Here is a 13487-nt window from a genome sequence, read left to right on the forward strand (position 1 = left end):
CTTCTTCTTTCGCAGGCGTTCTTTTCTGCGCCCTACCATGTTACAAATCACTCCCCCGCGGAAAAGGAGCCATCCTGGCGACCTAAGGAACAGGTACAACTGGTGGGTCATAATGCGGCTTCAGTCCATCGACGTGAACAGCCTCGCGGCCGCGACGACGGCGGTCCGTAGATGATTGAACAGGCTCAATCATATAGTTAACTGGGGATGCTTGACGTAGGACGCGGTAGGGGCCTTCGTACTTAGGCAGTAGCTTTGTGGAAAGGCCAGGAGCGCAGGAGGGAACGCGAAGCCACACCAACGTTCCAGGCGAATACGACTGAGGAGGCAGGTTTTCGTCGTGACGGTCCTTCTGGCCCTACTCGCCCTACAATGTTACAACCCTAGTTTCTTAAGGTGCGCTGAAAATGCGACTGCGCTGAAATTTGTCTTCCTCCGTGCCATCTGCACAAGCTCATGTTGTGTTTCGGTTTCGGTTCAGTATTGCATTGTACGAATGACAGGGGGCGCCGCTCTGGCATTCCTGTTTTACCCAGGCGACGTGTAAATAAGAGAGTTTGTGGAGAGTACTCGTTGAGTGCGGACGTTTCTTTTCCTTCGGCGCATCGCGCCAAACAGCGTGTTCGGGCTGGCCGGCGTCCCCACCGGTCGCGTTGGTCACCGCCGGTCTTCGCCTGACGCTGCGCCGGGACTACCAGCCCGCAACACAGCACTCATGTTTTCCGACGTATTGCCAGATGGCGTCCATATCTCACGCAGCGCCTCTTCTATCGTCTTTAGACGACATTTGCAGCGAAGCACGCAGATACGCGGCCAATTTTTTTTCTTACTTCGTTTTTTTTCTTATTTGGAGCGATAGTGGTTACGGACACCGGCGGCGGCGGCGGCGACGGACAACTACAGCGCCAAAAACGGCCGCTGAAATGATCTCATAACAGCTTTCGCTGTAAAATTCTCCGGGAAGGCGGAGCGGTGAACCATAGGTTAGATCGGCAGGTGTGCACTTGATGTCTTACTCTAATATCATCCTAAGGCTAAGTAAAACAAGTGGCAGGGAAACTGTTCAGTTGACCGTGTCCAGTTGCGCCTTCAAAGATGCTTTCAGGGTCCGGTGAAAACGCTCAGCCATGCCGTTAGCGATGGGGTGGTATGCTGTTGTGCGAATCCACGAACTTCCCAGCAAAACTATCAGCTTCTTGAAAAGAGCACGCTCGAACTGTCGACCGCGATCGATGGTGATTGTAGAGGAAACGCCAAAGCGTGACACCCAATCCGATACAAAAGCTTTAACGACTGTTTTGCTTCTTGTGTCGGGAATGGGAAATGCCTCTGGCCACCAAGTAAAACGGCCACAGCATGTCAGCAGGTATGTGTTTCCATCCGATGGAGGCCATCGTCCTAGGATGTCCAGATAACTTTATCGAAACCCTCCGAAGGCGGTGTGAAGGAGCCGTACGGAAAGCAAGTATGACGATAAACCTTAGAGTGCTGGCACTCCAAACAACTACGGGTCCGAGCACGAACATCTTTGTTAATTTGCCGGCCAGTCAAAACGCTGGGTGATAAGGTGTTGAGTAGCGCGGATGCCAGGATGAGAGAGGGTATGCAGGGAGTCAAGAACAGCGCGACGGAAATCATTCGGAACAACTGGTCGAGGGTTGCCAGTAGACATGTTGCACAAGATAGGTACGGTGCAGGACGGAAGGGTAACTTCACTAAACTCGAGTGTCCGAGGGGATAGGCGAATTTTAGCAATTTCTTCGTCTTGTGCTTGCACTGACCCTAGGGGCTGAATTCGAAAGTTGCCGGCGCTGCGGCGCGAGATACGAAAGCTGTCAGGCGAGAGAGCGCATCGGCTGCAGCATTCGCAGATTCCTGCACATGCCGGACATCGGTTGTGAATTCCGCGATGTAAGCAAGGTGACGACTCTCACGGGACGAAAACTTGCTGCTTGCAGACTTGATGGCAAACGCCAATGGCTTGTGATCCGTGGCGATGAAAAAACATCGGGCTTCAAGGAAATGCCTGAAGTGGCGCACACCGATATCAGCAGCAAGGAGTTCACGTCCGAAAGTGCTGTAGCGGCTTTCTGTGGATGACAGCTTGCACGAGAAGAATGGCAACAGCCGCCACGATCCGTCAACGAACTGCTGTAAGGCGGCTCCAACTGCCACATCCGACGAGTCGGTCACGAGGCAGAGTGCAGCGTCTGGTGTTGGGTGAACAAGCAGGGTGGCGTCTGCGAGCTCTGTCTGAACTGCGTCAAACGAGCTCGATGCATTCTCAGACTGCAATAGGAGTACACACCTTCTTACCCTGGAGCAGGTCAGTAAGCGGTCTAATTAGGTCAGCAGAGCGGGGAATGAACCGCCGATAGAAATTGATCAGTCCCAGGAACTAGCGCAGTTGACGCAAAGAAGTGGGCTTTGCGAAGTCTCGAAGAACTTGTTGGTGGCTTGATGGTGGCTTGTCGATAACTGCGGTGATGCCGGTTGTTGACGCCATACCTTGCACCGTTAGGTGTGTCTTAGCATCGACAAGGCGCTTGCGGGAGATGTCCGGTCGAAACGACGAAGGAAGTCCGCTCCGAGAATTAGGCAACGCACGTCCGCTACGAGGAAACCGAACGGAAAACGCGAGGGAACCCAATGTTCAGCGTGAGCGCGCGCTCACCGTAAGTCACGATGGTGGTCTTCTTGACGGCTTGCAGCGTAACTGCAGATCGGCAATTCTTCGGGAATGCAGGTGAGGGTAGAACAACGCTAACTTCGGCTGCCGTGTCCACGAGGAAACGCAGCCCTGATGCCTTGTCCAAAACGAAGAACAAGCGGCTGCTTGCTGGACCGCCACCACTCGCCGCTTCAAGTGATGTGTCAGAGCGTTTCCTGAAAAAGTGCAGGGACATGAACACTTTCGGGCGGCAGCACCGAAGGTCTGGTGATACCAACTCTCGCCGGGATACGGAAACCGCAATGAGGAGCACCGGCGGAAAGAGGAGCAGCGGCGTGAAGACGATCGAGAGTGCGCAAACGGGGTAGCTATCTGAGCGGATACCTATTCGATCTGGCAGTGAAAGTCGTCTCGTCGCGTAGGGCTTGCAGGTCTGGTGGCGAAAGGCGAGATGCCTCACCTGTGGTGGAAGTTGTCGCGATCTCTGACACGGTTGGGGAGTCGAATTGCATCACAGAGTCGGCAAGCTGCGAGAGCTTTTTCAGCGAGAAGTCCGATGAATTGGTGAGCATCATGCGGACGGTCGAAGGTAAGCGCTGTAGGAAGAGGTCTCGTACCTGGTCCTGATCGGACGAGGTGGCCTTGTCACCAAGAAGCTTCTGAAGACGACGCAAAAGATGTGAAGGCTTACGGTCGCCTAGTTCTTCAGCAGAAAGCAGTTGTTGGAGACGCTGCCTCTCTGAAGGCGAAGTGCGCTTCAGGAGCGCGGCCGACAACTTCTCATAGGGTTTCGTCTCCGGTGGCGCGAGAATGAGGTCTCTGATTTCGCTGGCGATCTCATGTGGAAGCGCAGACACCACGTGGTGGAATTTTGATGTGTGAGCCGTAACCCCAGCCGTTACAAATTGCCTGTTTACTCGCGCCACTCAGAGAGACGGATCAGCAGGCCAGAATTGCGGAAGCCACAAAGAGAGAGCGGGGACTGCTTGCGTCGTTGCAGGGTCGGGGGATGCTTCTCTGGAGTCGCCGGTGCTTTCAATTGTTGTCGCAGTCAGGAAAATGGTTGTAAAAATTTCGACAGTCCATGGTCACCAATTTGTAGACGTCGCGGGCATTGTTTGCGTGATTATTTTGCGCATTCACGAGTAAACAGGAACAAAGGCATGTCTACAATGCGAACTTGTATATTTTAAAACAAAAACGCTGCGAGGCGAACGAGGCTGCAGCGACGAAGCAACTGTCGTAACTTGGGCACTTCCGCTGTGTTTCCAACGCATGTCCTTGGCGCGTAAACAGAGACTATCGGCCAAGGTCAGTGATGCGCTGGCTGTAGCTAGAGTTCACCGGCCGCACTCGGCACCAGCACAGGAAAGACTACACGACGTCAACGTGGACTTCGAAATTTGAGCACGCTCGCTGAAAAAAAAAAAACTGAAAAAAAAAACACAGTTTCGCCTCAGCGGCGAAGCAATGAGTGCGATAGCAATAAATTGGAATGTAACGCGAAGAACGGAAAGCAGCTCAAAATTGCCAGCGCGTCGCACACAGGACGAGCGCGAACTAATGCGTCACAGCTCGACACTTCAAGTGCACTGGTCAAACATAAAGCAGGACGCACGAAACGAACGAACACGTACACACAGGACGAGTGTGAAGTAATTGTCACAGTTGTTACTTATTTCTTTTTAAACTGCGCGCTCCGTTCGCAAACGCGGCCGCTGCAGCGAGCGAAGTGTCTTTCGTACCCACCGCTCCACCCCACCGGCCGCCCTTCTTTCCTCGAGATAAGCGCACGAAGGCGAACACACCATGTAGGGCGAAGAGCAACGGCGTTCGCAGGAGCGGGGCGACGATCTTTAAAGCGCGCCACGCGCGCACATCACGCCATGTATGTGGTGATTAAGAAAGTATGCTGAAGTAAATGGTGTATATAAATAGCTTGCAATTAGCAGGCTGGAAGAGGGCACTGTTCGTGGCCTAACCGTCTAACGCCGCGCGCTGCGAAGCGAGAGGTCACCCGTTCAATTCTGCGCATCGGAAAGTTTTTCGTAATTATTTGTCTGTGGCTTTTATATATATATATATATATATATATATATATATATATATATATATATATATATATATATATATATATATATATATACATGCACATATACATATACGGTGCATGACGGCGGCGGCGGGGACGGCAAAAATCAGCCGAGACTGTCCATATAATTGCTATCGCAGTAAAAAAATAGAGGGGGCGCTGGCCTGGTATACTGTCTTTCTTCCCAGTTCGATATATCGGCCTAGTGACTTGTGAAATCACTGTACTCGTGATTCACTTTTCGCGTGAAAAACAAATAAAGTAAATGCCTTCAAAACGTCTCTGCTACCACGCTGCGGATGCCCACAAATGTTGCAGCCACACCTGCAGCTACTTTGGAAGTGGTAGGTTAAGTGGAATGCTGATAGATTTCATAGCACTTGCTCAGAATGAATATCTATAGTGTAGCCACCCTCAAAATTTGTTCATGGTGGCCAAGCACTGCGAGCTGGCTGTCTAAATTCAATGGCAACACGTGTCCTAATTTAATAATGTGGAAGAGTACTTAATGGATCATCGATAGTTACAATTAGTGCGATATTAACTTTCACCGACATCAACCATACATGTGAATCTGCATTTAAAAAGAACCTTTTAATTGCTCGGAATATTTGCTTTGAATATTTCTGGTAGTCTTGGAGAACACCTCACATTCCAGGAGAAACGTAAAACGCCATTATAAAACGCATTAGAGAAATTCTGTTCTCATTAGAATAGATAAAACCATGATACAAATGCTACTTCTCATTAACTATCGAAAAAATGTGAAAATCTGCTTTCAGCGAAGAATTAACATGATGTCAGGAAAATTTTCAGCGTGCAAAAAGTATCTCGATTGGCGTATTCTCAAAAGCCTGCTTGAGCAACTTTTTACAAATACGTTCTTGCTGAAATGCGCGCGGACTCTTGTAAACAAACGTTTGTGCAATCTACCATGACGGATGCGCTGCGGTAAATGTGGGTAGTGCGCGATGATATAGTTAGTAGTCATTCCTTGCGACAACCGCGCTGAAAGTCATGCACAAAAGCGAGCCGTTAGTGAAGGATAACTGAAGAAAGAAAGCATACGGGCTAATATTCCTTCTCCTCACCTTGTGGCACGTGAAGCACCGCTACCGAAAGCCCAGCGAGGAAGTCGGGCACGAGGAACGTCCGTAACTTGTAGCTTCTGATCCATGCTATGCAGGGAAACAGTCCGAGGAAGAAAGACGGGGCCCCAACGAGTGCACGCTTGCAAGTATCTCCAATGCACAGCGAAGCATCCTCCTTCGTATCCGGTTCGGGCGAAGCAACCGCGTCGGTTGTGAGCGCCTTTCGGTCGACAGTGATTCTGGCGTCACCTGGCAGAGCGAGAACAGCTGCGGTGTGCAAACATTCCTGTATGCGAGTCTTCGCAGAATGAGGCTGAAAAAGCGTGGACTGTTTTTACCCCGCTGACATTGATTGTCGTATCGCTTCGCTTCACGAGGAAGGGAGAATTCGCACATGCAGTTGATGTAATATAGCAGCAAATAAAAAAAGTGAAAGAGAAAAACACTCGTGACTGCGTAATATAAAAAATCGACAAAGTAAAAAAATTCAGTTGAAGTATAACAAAAAAAAAAACACTCCACGTGTGCGCTGTTGCTCCGTATGTGCACATAACTGAGCCTATAGAGGAAGTCAAAAGCATGGTTATTATAAATACTGGACAGGTTTCTTGTTTCTTTAGAATGCTGTGAGGTCGTTGCATGAGGCTATGCCAGTTTCGCAATTTTTCTGGGCTATTGAGATTTCCTGTTTTCTTGAAAGGGTGCTTTACTGCTTGGAAAGCTACATCAGCTCTTAGATTAGTCATTGCTTGTAAAATCATATTTCACGTTCATACGGGAAAAGCGATACAAAGAGAACAAATTACGTTTCGGCTTTTGTGTGTTCTGTCTACTTTGATATTGCGCAAAACGACGTTATGGATCACTTACACCAACATACTCCAAACCCACACCCTACTATAAAAGTAACAAAAATGTGGCACCATATATGTATGCTCCTACATGCTATACAGCCTACAGAAATAGACTGGGGAAAAAGGGCCGTTGAATAAAAAGGATGGGAAAGAAAATGGGAATAAAATAAATGGGCATGGCGAATCTATTAATCTGTGTAGTTAACAATGCATTTTCGTACACTTCGCAGTTCAGTTTACTGAAAGGGTAAGAGATCTCGAAACCGTCGTAGAAGCGTAAAAAAATAAAAAAAATTGAACTAGCATGTTTCTCCCGCTGTAGAGACGTGCCACTATTGGTACAGATTAATGTTTTCTCAATCGGTCTTTTCAGTTATGTATGATTAGTTCTCTCGTAGGTTACTATTAGTTTTGGTTAAGGAAATGTATATTTGATCACGTAGTAACGTAAATACGCCATCCGGGCAGAGTGCTTTACATAATAATTTCTGTAGTTTTACTTCACAAAGCCACGATGTGATTATGAGGCGCGCTTTAGTGGGGGATCCGGTTAAATTGTCACCACGGGCAGTTCCTTAACGTGCGCCTAAATTAAAGTACACCGATGCTTTTTTTGCACGTACCCCACGGCCGATGGCGAAAATGTGGCCGCCAGGGATGGTAATCCACTGCTCGAGCGTAGCAGCGCGACACCTAAGCCTGCTAAGCTATCACGGTGGGTTGGGCATCATGTTACCGTATTTACTCGAATCTAGGCCGGCCCCGATTCTAAGCCGACCCCCGAAATTCGCAAGGCCAGAACAAAAAACTTAATCATTGTACTCGAATCTACACTCGAATCTATGCCGACCCCCACTTTCGCACATCGTTTTTTCGAAAAAACTACATCGGCTTAGATCCGAATAAATACCGTAATAGTTGTGAGAGCCACGTCATTGCCGGTTGGCTTGAAGGCGCCACGTGGTGCGCACTGACGATGCCCGTGGCCCATCCTGTGTCTTTAAAGAGACCCTGCAACGCCTTTCCAAGTAATCGTTGAATGGCTGCGTTAAAAGAATTTATTGCCTCTCTAATCAACTGCCGCAATAGTCTCTTCTGGCCGCCTGAGCGCGGCCAGAAGAGAGGATCGCCTGCCACCAACAAGGACCATGCGCTACCTGCCCCTGCTGCTCGCCTGCATCTTGTCCCACGCCTGTCCTCCCTTGCAGACCTTGGGTCGTCGTGCTGAACTGTGAGCGTTAAATAGATTGTTGTCCATTGTGCTGTGAACCCGACGCCTGCATTGCTTTAACTACGGACGAGACGCAGAAAGCCTATAACCTCATAGTACGCCCCGCCACGGTGGTATAGTGGTTATGGCGCTCGACTGCTGACCCGAAGGTCGCGGGATCGAATCCCGGCCGCGGCGGCTGCATTTTCGATGGAGGCGAAAATGTTTGAGGCCCGTGTACTTAGATTTAGGTGCACGTTAAAGAACCCCAGGTGGTCGAAATTGCCGGAGCCCTCCACTACGGCGTCTCTCATAATCATAGCGTGGTTTTGGGACGTTAAACCCCACATATTATTAACCTCATAGTACAAGATTATAGTCACCTCGTTTTGGACATTATTATTTGACATAAGTGGAAGGCAGCAACAAGTCCAGAAATTATTTCATTCATTGCGACATAAATTCGTTACTATGAATTTAGGGCTCAGTTAATGCGTGGCTAAGTGGCATCACCAGAAATATATAATATAGTTACGTGAATGACGAGTCTGTAGACTGTAGTCTCGCACTGTAGACTATTTACAAGATATATTGCCACGTGCGTTTCTTATTATCACTTTTGCTGTATTCGGTTTCCGCCCACAAAGACTGTCAGCAACGCTCAGCGCAAAAAGCGCGCCTCACTGTTCGAGAAGCTTCGCGATTATTGTAGATCGTTTTCTTAAGATTGCGCGCAAGACGCCATCACTCGAGCTTATTCTAGAGCTTTCGCGACAACCAGCGATAACGCTGGAATATTCGACGGCACATGCATAAATGCCGACGCGCTTCACCGCTTGTCAGATTATCGACGGCCGACGCTCTGTTCGCCGCTATCAGTGTAGAGCGTGCACTGCTGTAGGCTGACTTTCCGTTTCACAGCCACAAGCTCGGCCAAATCAAAAGTTGCATTTTGGACGCCCCGCCTGCTTCCTTCATCAGGGTCACGACCACGTGACATCTGGTGGAGGTCTTTCCCGGTCCATGTATCGTACGCACCCCTCCAACCGTGAGTCAAGCCCACAACGTCGAGGGGACATCGATGCCATCCAGCGAGCCAGCCGCAGGCAGCAAGGTCTCCCACCAGAATATGGACCCCTACCCGACAAGACCAAGACCGCGACGATGAAGACGACAAGCACCATGTCCGCCACGGTGCCACCGCCCGCGATCGTGATGCAGCAGCCAAGGGAGCCGTCGGCGCGTCTAGACGTCAGCATCATTGGGATAGTGGTAAGGCTTCAAGCGTGCGACGTGTACGATGTCGCGAACCTGCGGGGAGGATGATCATGACGAGGCGACAGGAGCGATTTCATATGTCGCGGGAGTCACCGCTCGAAGCACTCTATATGGGCCTGTGTACCGAGAGCGCAGTTTTTCCGACAGGCCAACGTCACGGATCGGAGACCTCTGCAGAACTAAAGATCAGGGCGAAAGGTGCACGTCCCGGTGTCATTTATCGTACGAACGCCGCTAGTTCTCTTGCGACGCCGTAAGGTGAGTACGGACTGTTTCCCGTGCATGCGCAACCCTGGTAATGGCGTCAAAGGCATATTCGCTTGTTGTTGCTGCAGGAAACGAAATGCCTTTATCGAGGGGCAATGTGGGTTCTCGGCCGAACAACAGGTAAAATGGGGAGTACCGGCAGTGTAACGGCGTGAAGAATTGCACGCAAATGTAACGTAAGGTAGAGCAAGGTCCCAGTCAGAGTGGTATGAGGAAACATGCTTCGCAAGCATGCCTGTAAGTGTTCGGTTCAGACGCTACGTGAGGCTATAGTGCCTAGAATATACTGGCTAGTGTGCTGAGCGCGCACTTTGGCGTGGCCATCACGCTGATGCCTTCCCACAGTCACCGCATGGCGGCGCTGCGACTCGCTATGGTCCAACGCGCGTCGGCGGCTCCTGCGCTTGCAGCTGCGTAGCACGGCGCTTTCTGTTCTTCATTCCATTTAACACACTCATCAAAACACTCGATTGGAAGAAGGACATATTAGCGCCGAATTATTGCCCGCAGAGAATCCTGAACTGGTTGGGCACTACAAAACGACGAAGCGTTTCACACGTACCTCACGTCGTCTGCTAGTTTTCGCGACTCTGTGCTTCACCGCGAAAGCGAAGTAGAAAAGTCGCAATCAGTATACTACGACACACCCAACTTACCAGTTGAAAACAATCAGCTAAGGTTGACACGTTAGACGCAAGAAATCGTGTCGTAAATATGGCTCACGGCAATTTCGATCGCGATCACGTCTGACTCGAATTCTCCGCTGGTACACGTGAAAATTCGCTGGCGAATTTACTCACAGCAGGGTGCTTTGAAGGGCCAGTTGATACATCTTATTCCGTTGAAAAGAGCGCGAAGACGGGACGAAGGCTAAGGAACAGCGCTTGTATTCCTTAGCCTTCATCCCGTTTTCGCGCTGTTTTTAACGCAGCGATTTTACTCGAAATCGATCCAATCAACAGAAATTCACACCTCTCCGTCGTGGTCATATTTTATTATATTAGCGGCGCATCACACTCGGTATGATGCACCATCATGGACTTGCAGAGTGTATCATGCGCCGTCGGTTCGATGACTATATACGATAATTCTCGCGAGCAGATATATGATCCGGAGCGGGTCGACAGTAAGCGCAAATTCCCGTGTAACGCTGGTATTGCGCAAATACACTAATATTACTTGCAAACATTATGACACTAGCTTCTGCAATTTGTTCGCTTTCACAAACAGGATGAATTTGGCTCAACCAGCGCTGCAGGTATCAGCATAAGCCCTATACTTTCGGATCGGTTGTTTCGATGTTTCTGCAGTTCAGATGTGCCGACTGCATTGTTGTACTATACATGAGTAAGTCTGTAGTTAACAGAGCATCGTTTATACGCAAATGTAGGGTGGGGTGTGGTCAGTTTCACTGTTCTGCGTTTTCCAGCATGGCATCCTTATTTTCTAGACCAGATGCGATGAACACAAGCCAGTCTGAATAGGATTCACTACGCATGCATTTTATTTGAAAGGCACTGCCCACTTCAGAAAAAAAAAACATTACGAATGTGTCTGGAGCTTGAATTTCATTTTAACAGAAGGAAATGTAAGTGCAAAGAAGCCGAACAAGGGTCATTAGTCAAGATCGACATCTCAATTAGATAATTTCATTAGTCTAGCATTGTGAGTGGCTGAAATATTGCCTGAAAAAATCAAGTGCAAGACACCTTTGTGAATATGAGCTCTTGTTTTTAACCGCAGTGAACTAATAGTTTAAGGTGAGGTGAGACTTCCTTTCGTAAAAAAATTCAATTTTTGAATTTCAAAATTACCTGATACAGCATTTCTTTATCTTTCACAAATAAATATATCACATGTCGGCACTCACCGTTTCAAAAAGAATTTTAGGTCTTTTATTGCGATAGCAATTATATGGACAGTCTCGGCTGGATTTTGCCGTCGCCGTCGCCGTCATGCACCGTATATGTATAAGTATGTATATATATATAAAAGCCCCAAAGAAAAATAATTCAGAAAAATGCTTCCGAAGCGCGGAATCGAACCAGGGACCTCTTGTTCCGCAGCGAGTGGCGCTATCCACTACGCCACGAAACGCAGATCCTCCACGTAGCTAACGGCGAGCGTTATATACATACCCTTTACCGCTGGACGGACTCACAGACGGCAGGCGATAATAAGCTTTCTTCATTACCAGCGAGATGGCGCTAGCAGCGCGACGGGCGCATTTAAAAGTCGTCGTCGAGCTCGCTCGCTTCTTATATTTGCGCAGCGAGAACATTGCCCTTCCGTTGTCTGCTCGCGCGGTTTTCTCGCGGTGAGGGGAAGAGGAATGTTTCACGCTTTCACCGTGATGTCCGCGCTCATGTTACCGAGCGTACGAAAGTCACTCGAGCTGAAGGGACGCCGCTAAACGAACAAACAGAAGATGAGCGCGAACTATCAAGTGTCACAGCTCGACAGTTGAAGCACGCTAGTTTCCTTCGCTGCTTCGGCCGCCTTTGCAACAGGAACGCTGTTCAAACTGAGAGTATCCATTGGCGAGCCTCACTTCGTATAGCATTAATTTCTTGCTATCGCATTCATTGCTTCGCCCTTGCGGCGAAACTGTGACTTTTTTTCTTTGACACATTGACAGTAATTCACGAGCCCCCCTACGTTATTTCTGCGTTTTTCTCTAAAGAACATTTTTGTAATTTCTGTACCTGTTTCTAGAGAACTAGTGGGCTTAGAAAACAAAAATTTCCACGTGTTAACTAACGGCATTTACATAACTGGCCCTAGAACCAGTAGCCTACGCGCATTTGTATTTTTTTAGTATAAAAATCAGTCATAAGTGGCAATTTTGATAAATAAACAAACGTAAAAAGACATAACATATCTACTTTTTGTTGTACGCTCACAATTTTAGTTCCACTTCTGAAAAGCGTTAGCAGCTACCTTTATACAAAATTGCAATGCTCTGCAGATGGCAGATCTTATTTAAAAATTACATTAGTGAAAAAAAACACAAATAAAAAACTACTAAACAATTTCAAACTATCTTTGAGCTTTAATGCAACCTGCTTCTATCTTAAAATACCTCGCCAATTTTAGTCATAGCTTTCATTACCACTGCTGTACAGCCAAACACTGAAACTCACTTTCAAAGTTAGACTCGACTTTAATGATTGAGAATATAATCTGAGCTTCACTATGAAAAATCCCACTGTTCCACAACTTAACCATCAACTTATCAAACATAAGTAATGTTCAAAACACACATGTAAATGTGTAAACAAACGCTCAACAGAACACATGTAAATGTAAACAAACGCTCAACAGAAGAGACACAATAGAAATAGTCATAATACCAGTTCTTAAATGAGCAAAACGCACTGAAAAATGTTTAGCGGGCAGGGAAATGCTCACACAACTGCTTATTACAAAAATATTAGTAAAAACCTCATATGTACTTCAACAGAAAATGCGATAGCCACTCCGACACAGCGCCACGAAGCACGTTTTCTGCCTGCCCTGGTGCTTCTCTCGCTGCATCATTACTCTTTGCAGTTCTCATTTACACGTGCGTACACAAGGAACATCGCAAACAAGATAAATACAGATGAATTCGGACACGAGGCACGGATCACTTGTAAAGCTGCGGAGTAAGACTGCCAAACCGGCGCGCGGGCTACACCTTTGCGCCAAGCGTCGCCGCCTGCCGGCGAAAGTTGGAAGGCATCACCAGCCCTGCCACCTTCTCCCATAGGAAACCCCCTCCGCTCAGCACACTAGCCAGTATATTCTAGGCACTATAGTGAGGCCATTTGTCTGCGGATGTTACGACGTAGTGAGCTTGTGCTTCTTTGCACATGACTGCAGGATGTCCGCTATCACTTTAGATAGAAACGTGCTGCCACGGTCTGTAAGCAGCTGGCGTGGAGCTCCATCTTGCAAAACGTGCTGAAGAAAATCGGCGACATTTGTGGCACAGCTTGTTGGAAGAGCTCGTGTGATGGCGAAGCGCGTGGCGTTGCCTGTG

The 13487-nt window shown here is 48.3% G+C and overlaps 1 protein-coding gene across 1 annotated transcript in view; it reads right to left on the reverse strand.

The window, feature by feature from the left end:
• LOC119403631 (solute carrier family 26 member 10) overlaps nt 1–9180 on the reverse strand; it is a 135687-nt gene extending 126507 nt beyond the window's left edge. The window contains exons 1-2 of the mRNA XM_037670552.1: nt 9060–9180; nt 5855–6103 (exon numbers count right to left, since the gene is read on the reverse strand). Coding sequence (XP_037526480.1) covers nt 5855–6103; nt 9060–9180 — 370 coding nt within the window. The remainder of the gene's footprint in view (nt 1–5854; nt 6104–9059) is intronic.
• Between the last annotated feature and the right edge of the window lie 4307 nt (nt 9181–13487).

The sequence above is a fragment of the Rhipicephalus sanguineus genome, chromosome 8, assembly GCF_013339695.2.
Source record: "Rhipicephalus sanguineus isolate Rsan-2018 chromosome 8, BIME_Rsan_1.4, whole genome shotgun sequence".
NCBI lineage: Eukaryota > Metazoa > Arthropoda > Arachnida > Ixodida > Ixodidae > Rhipicephalus > Rhipicephalus sanguineus.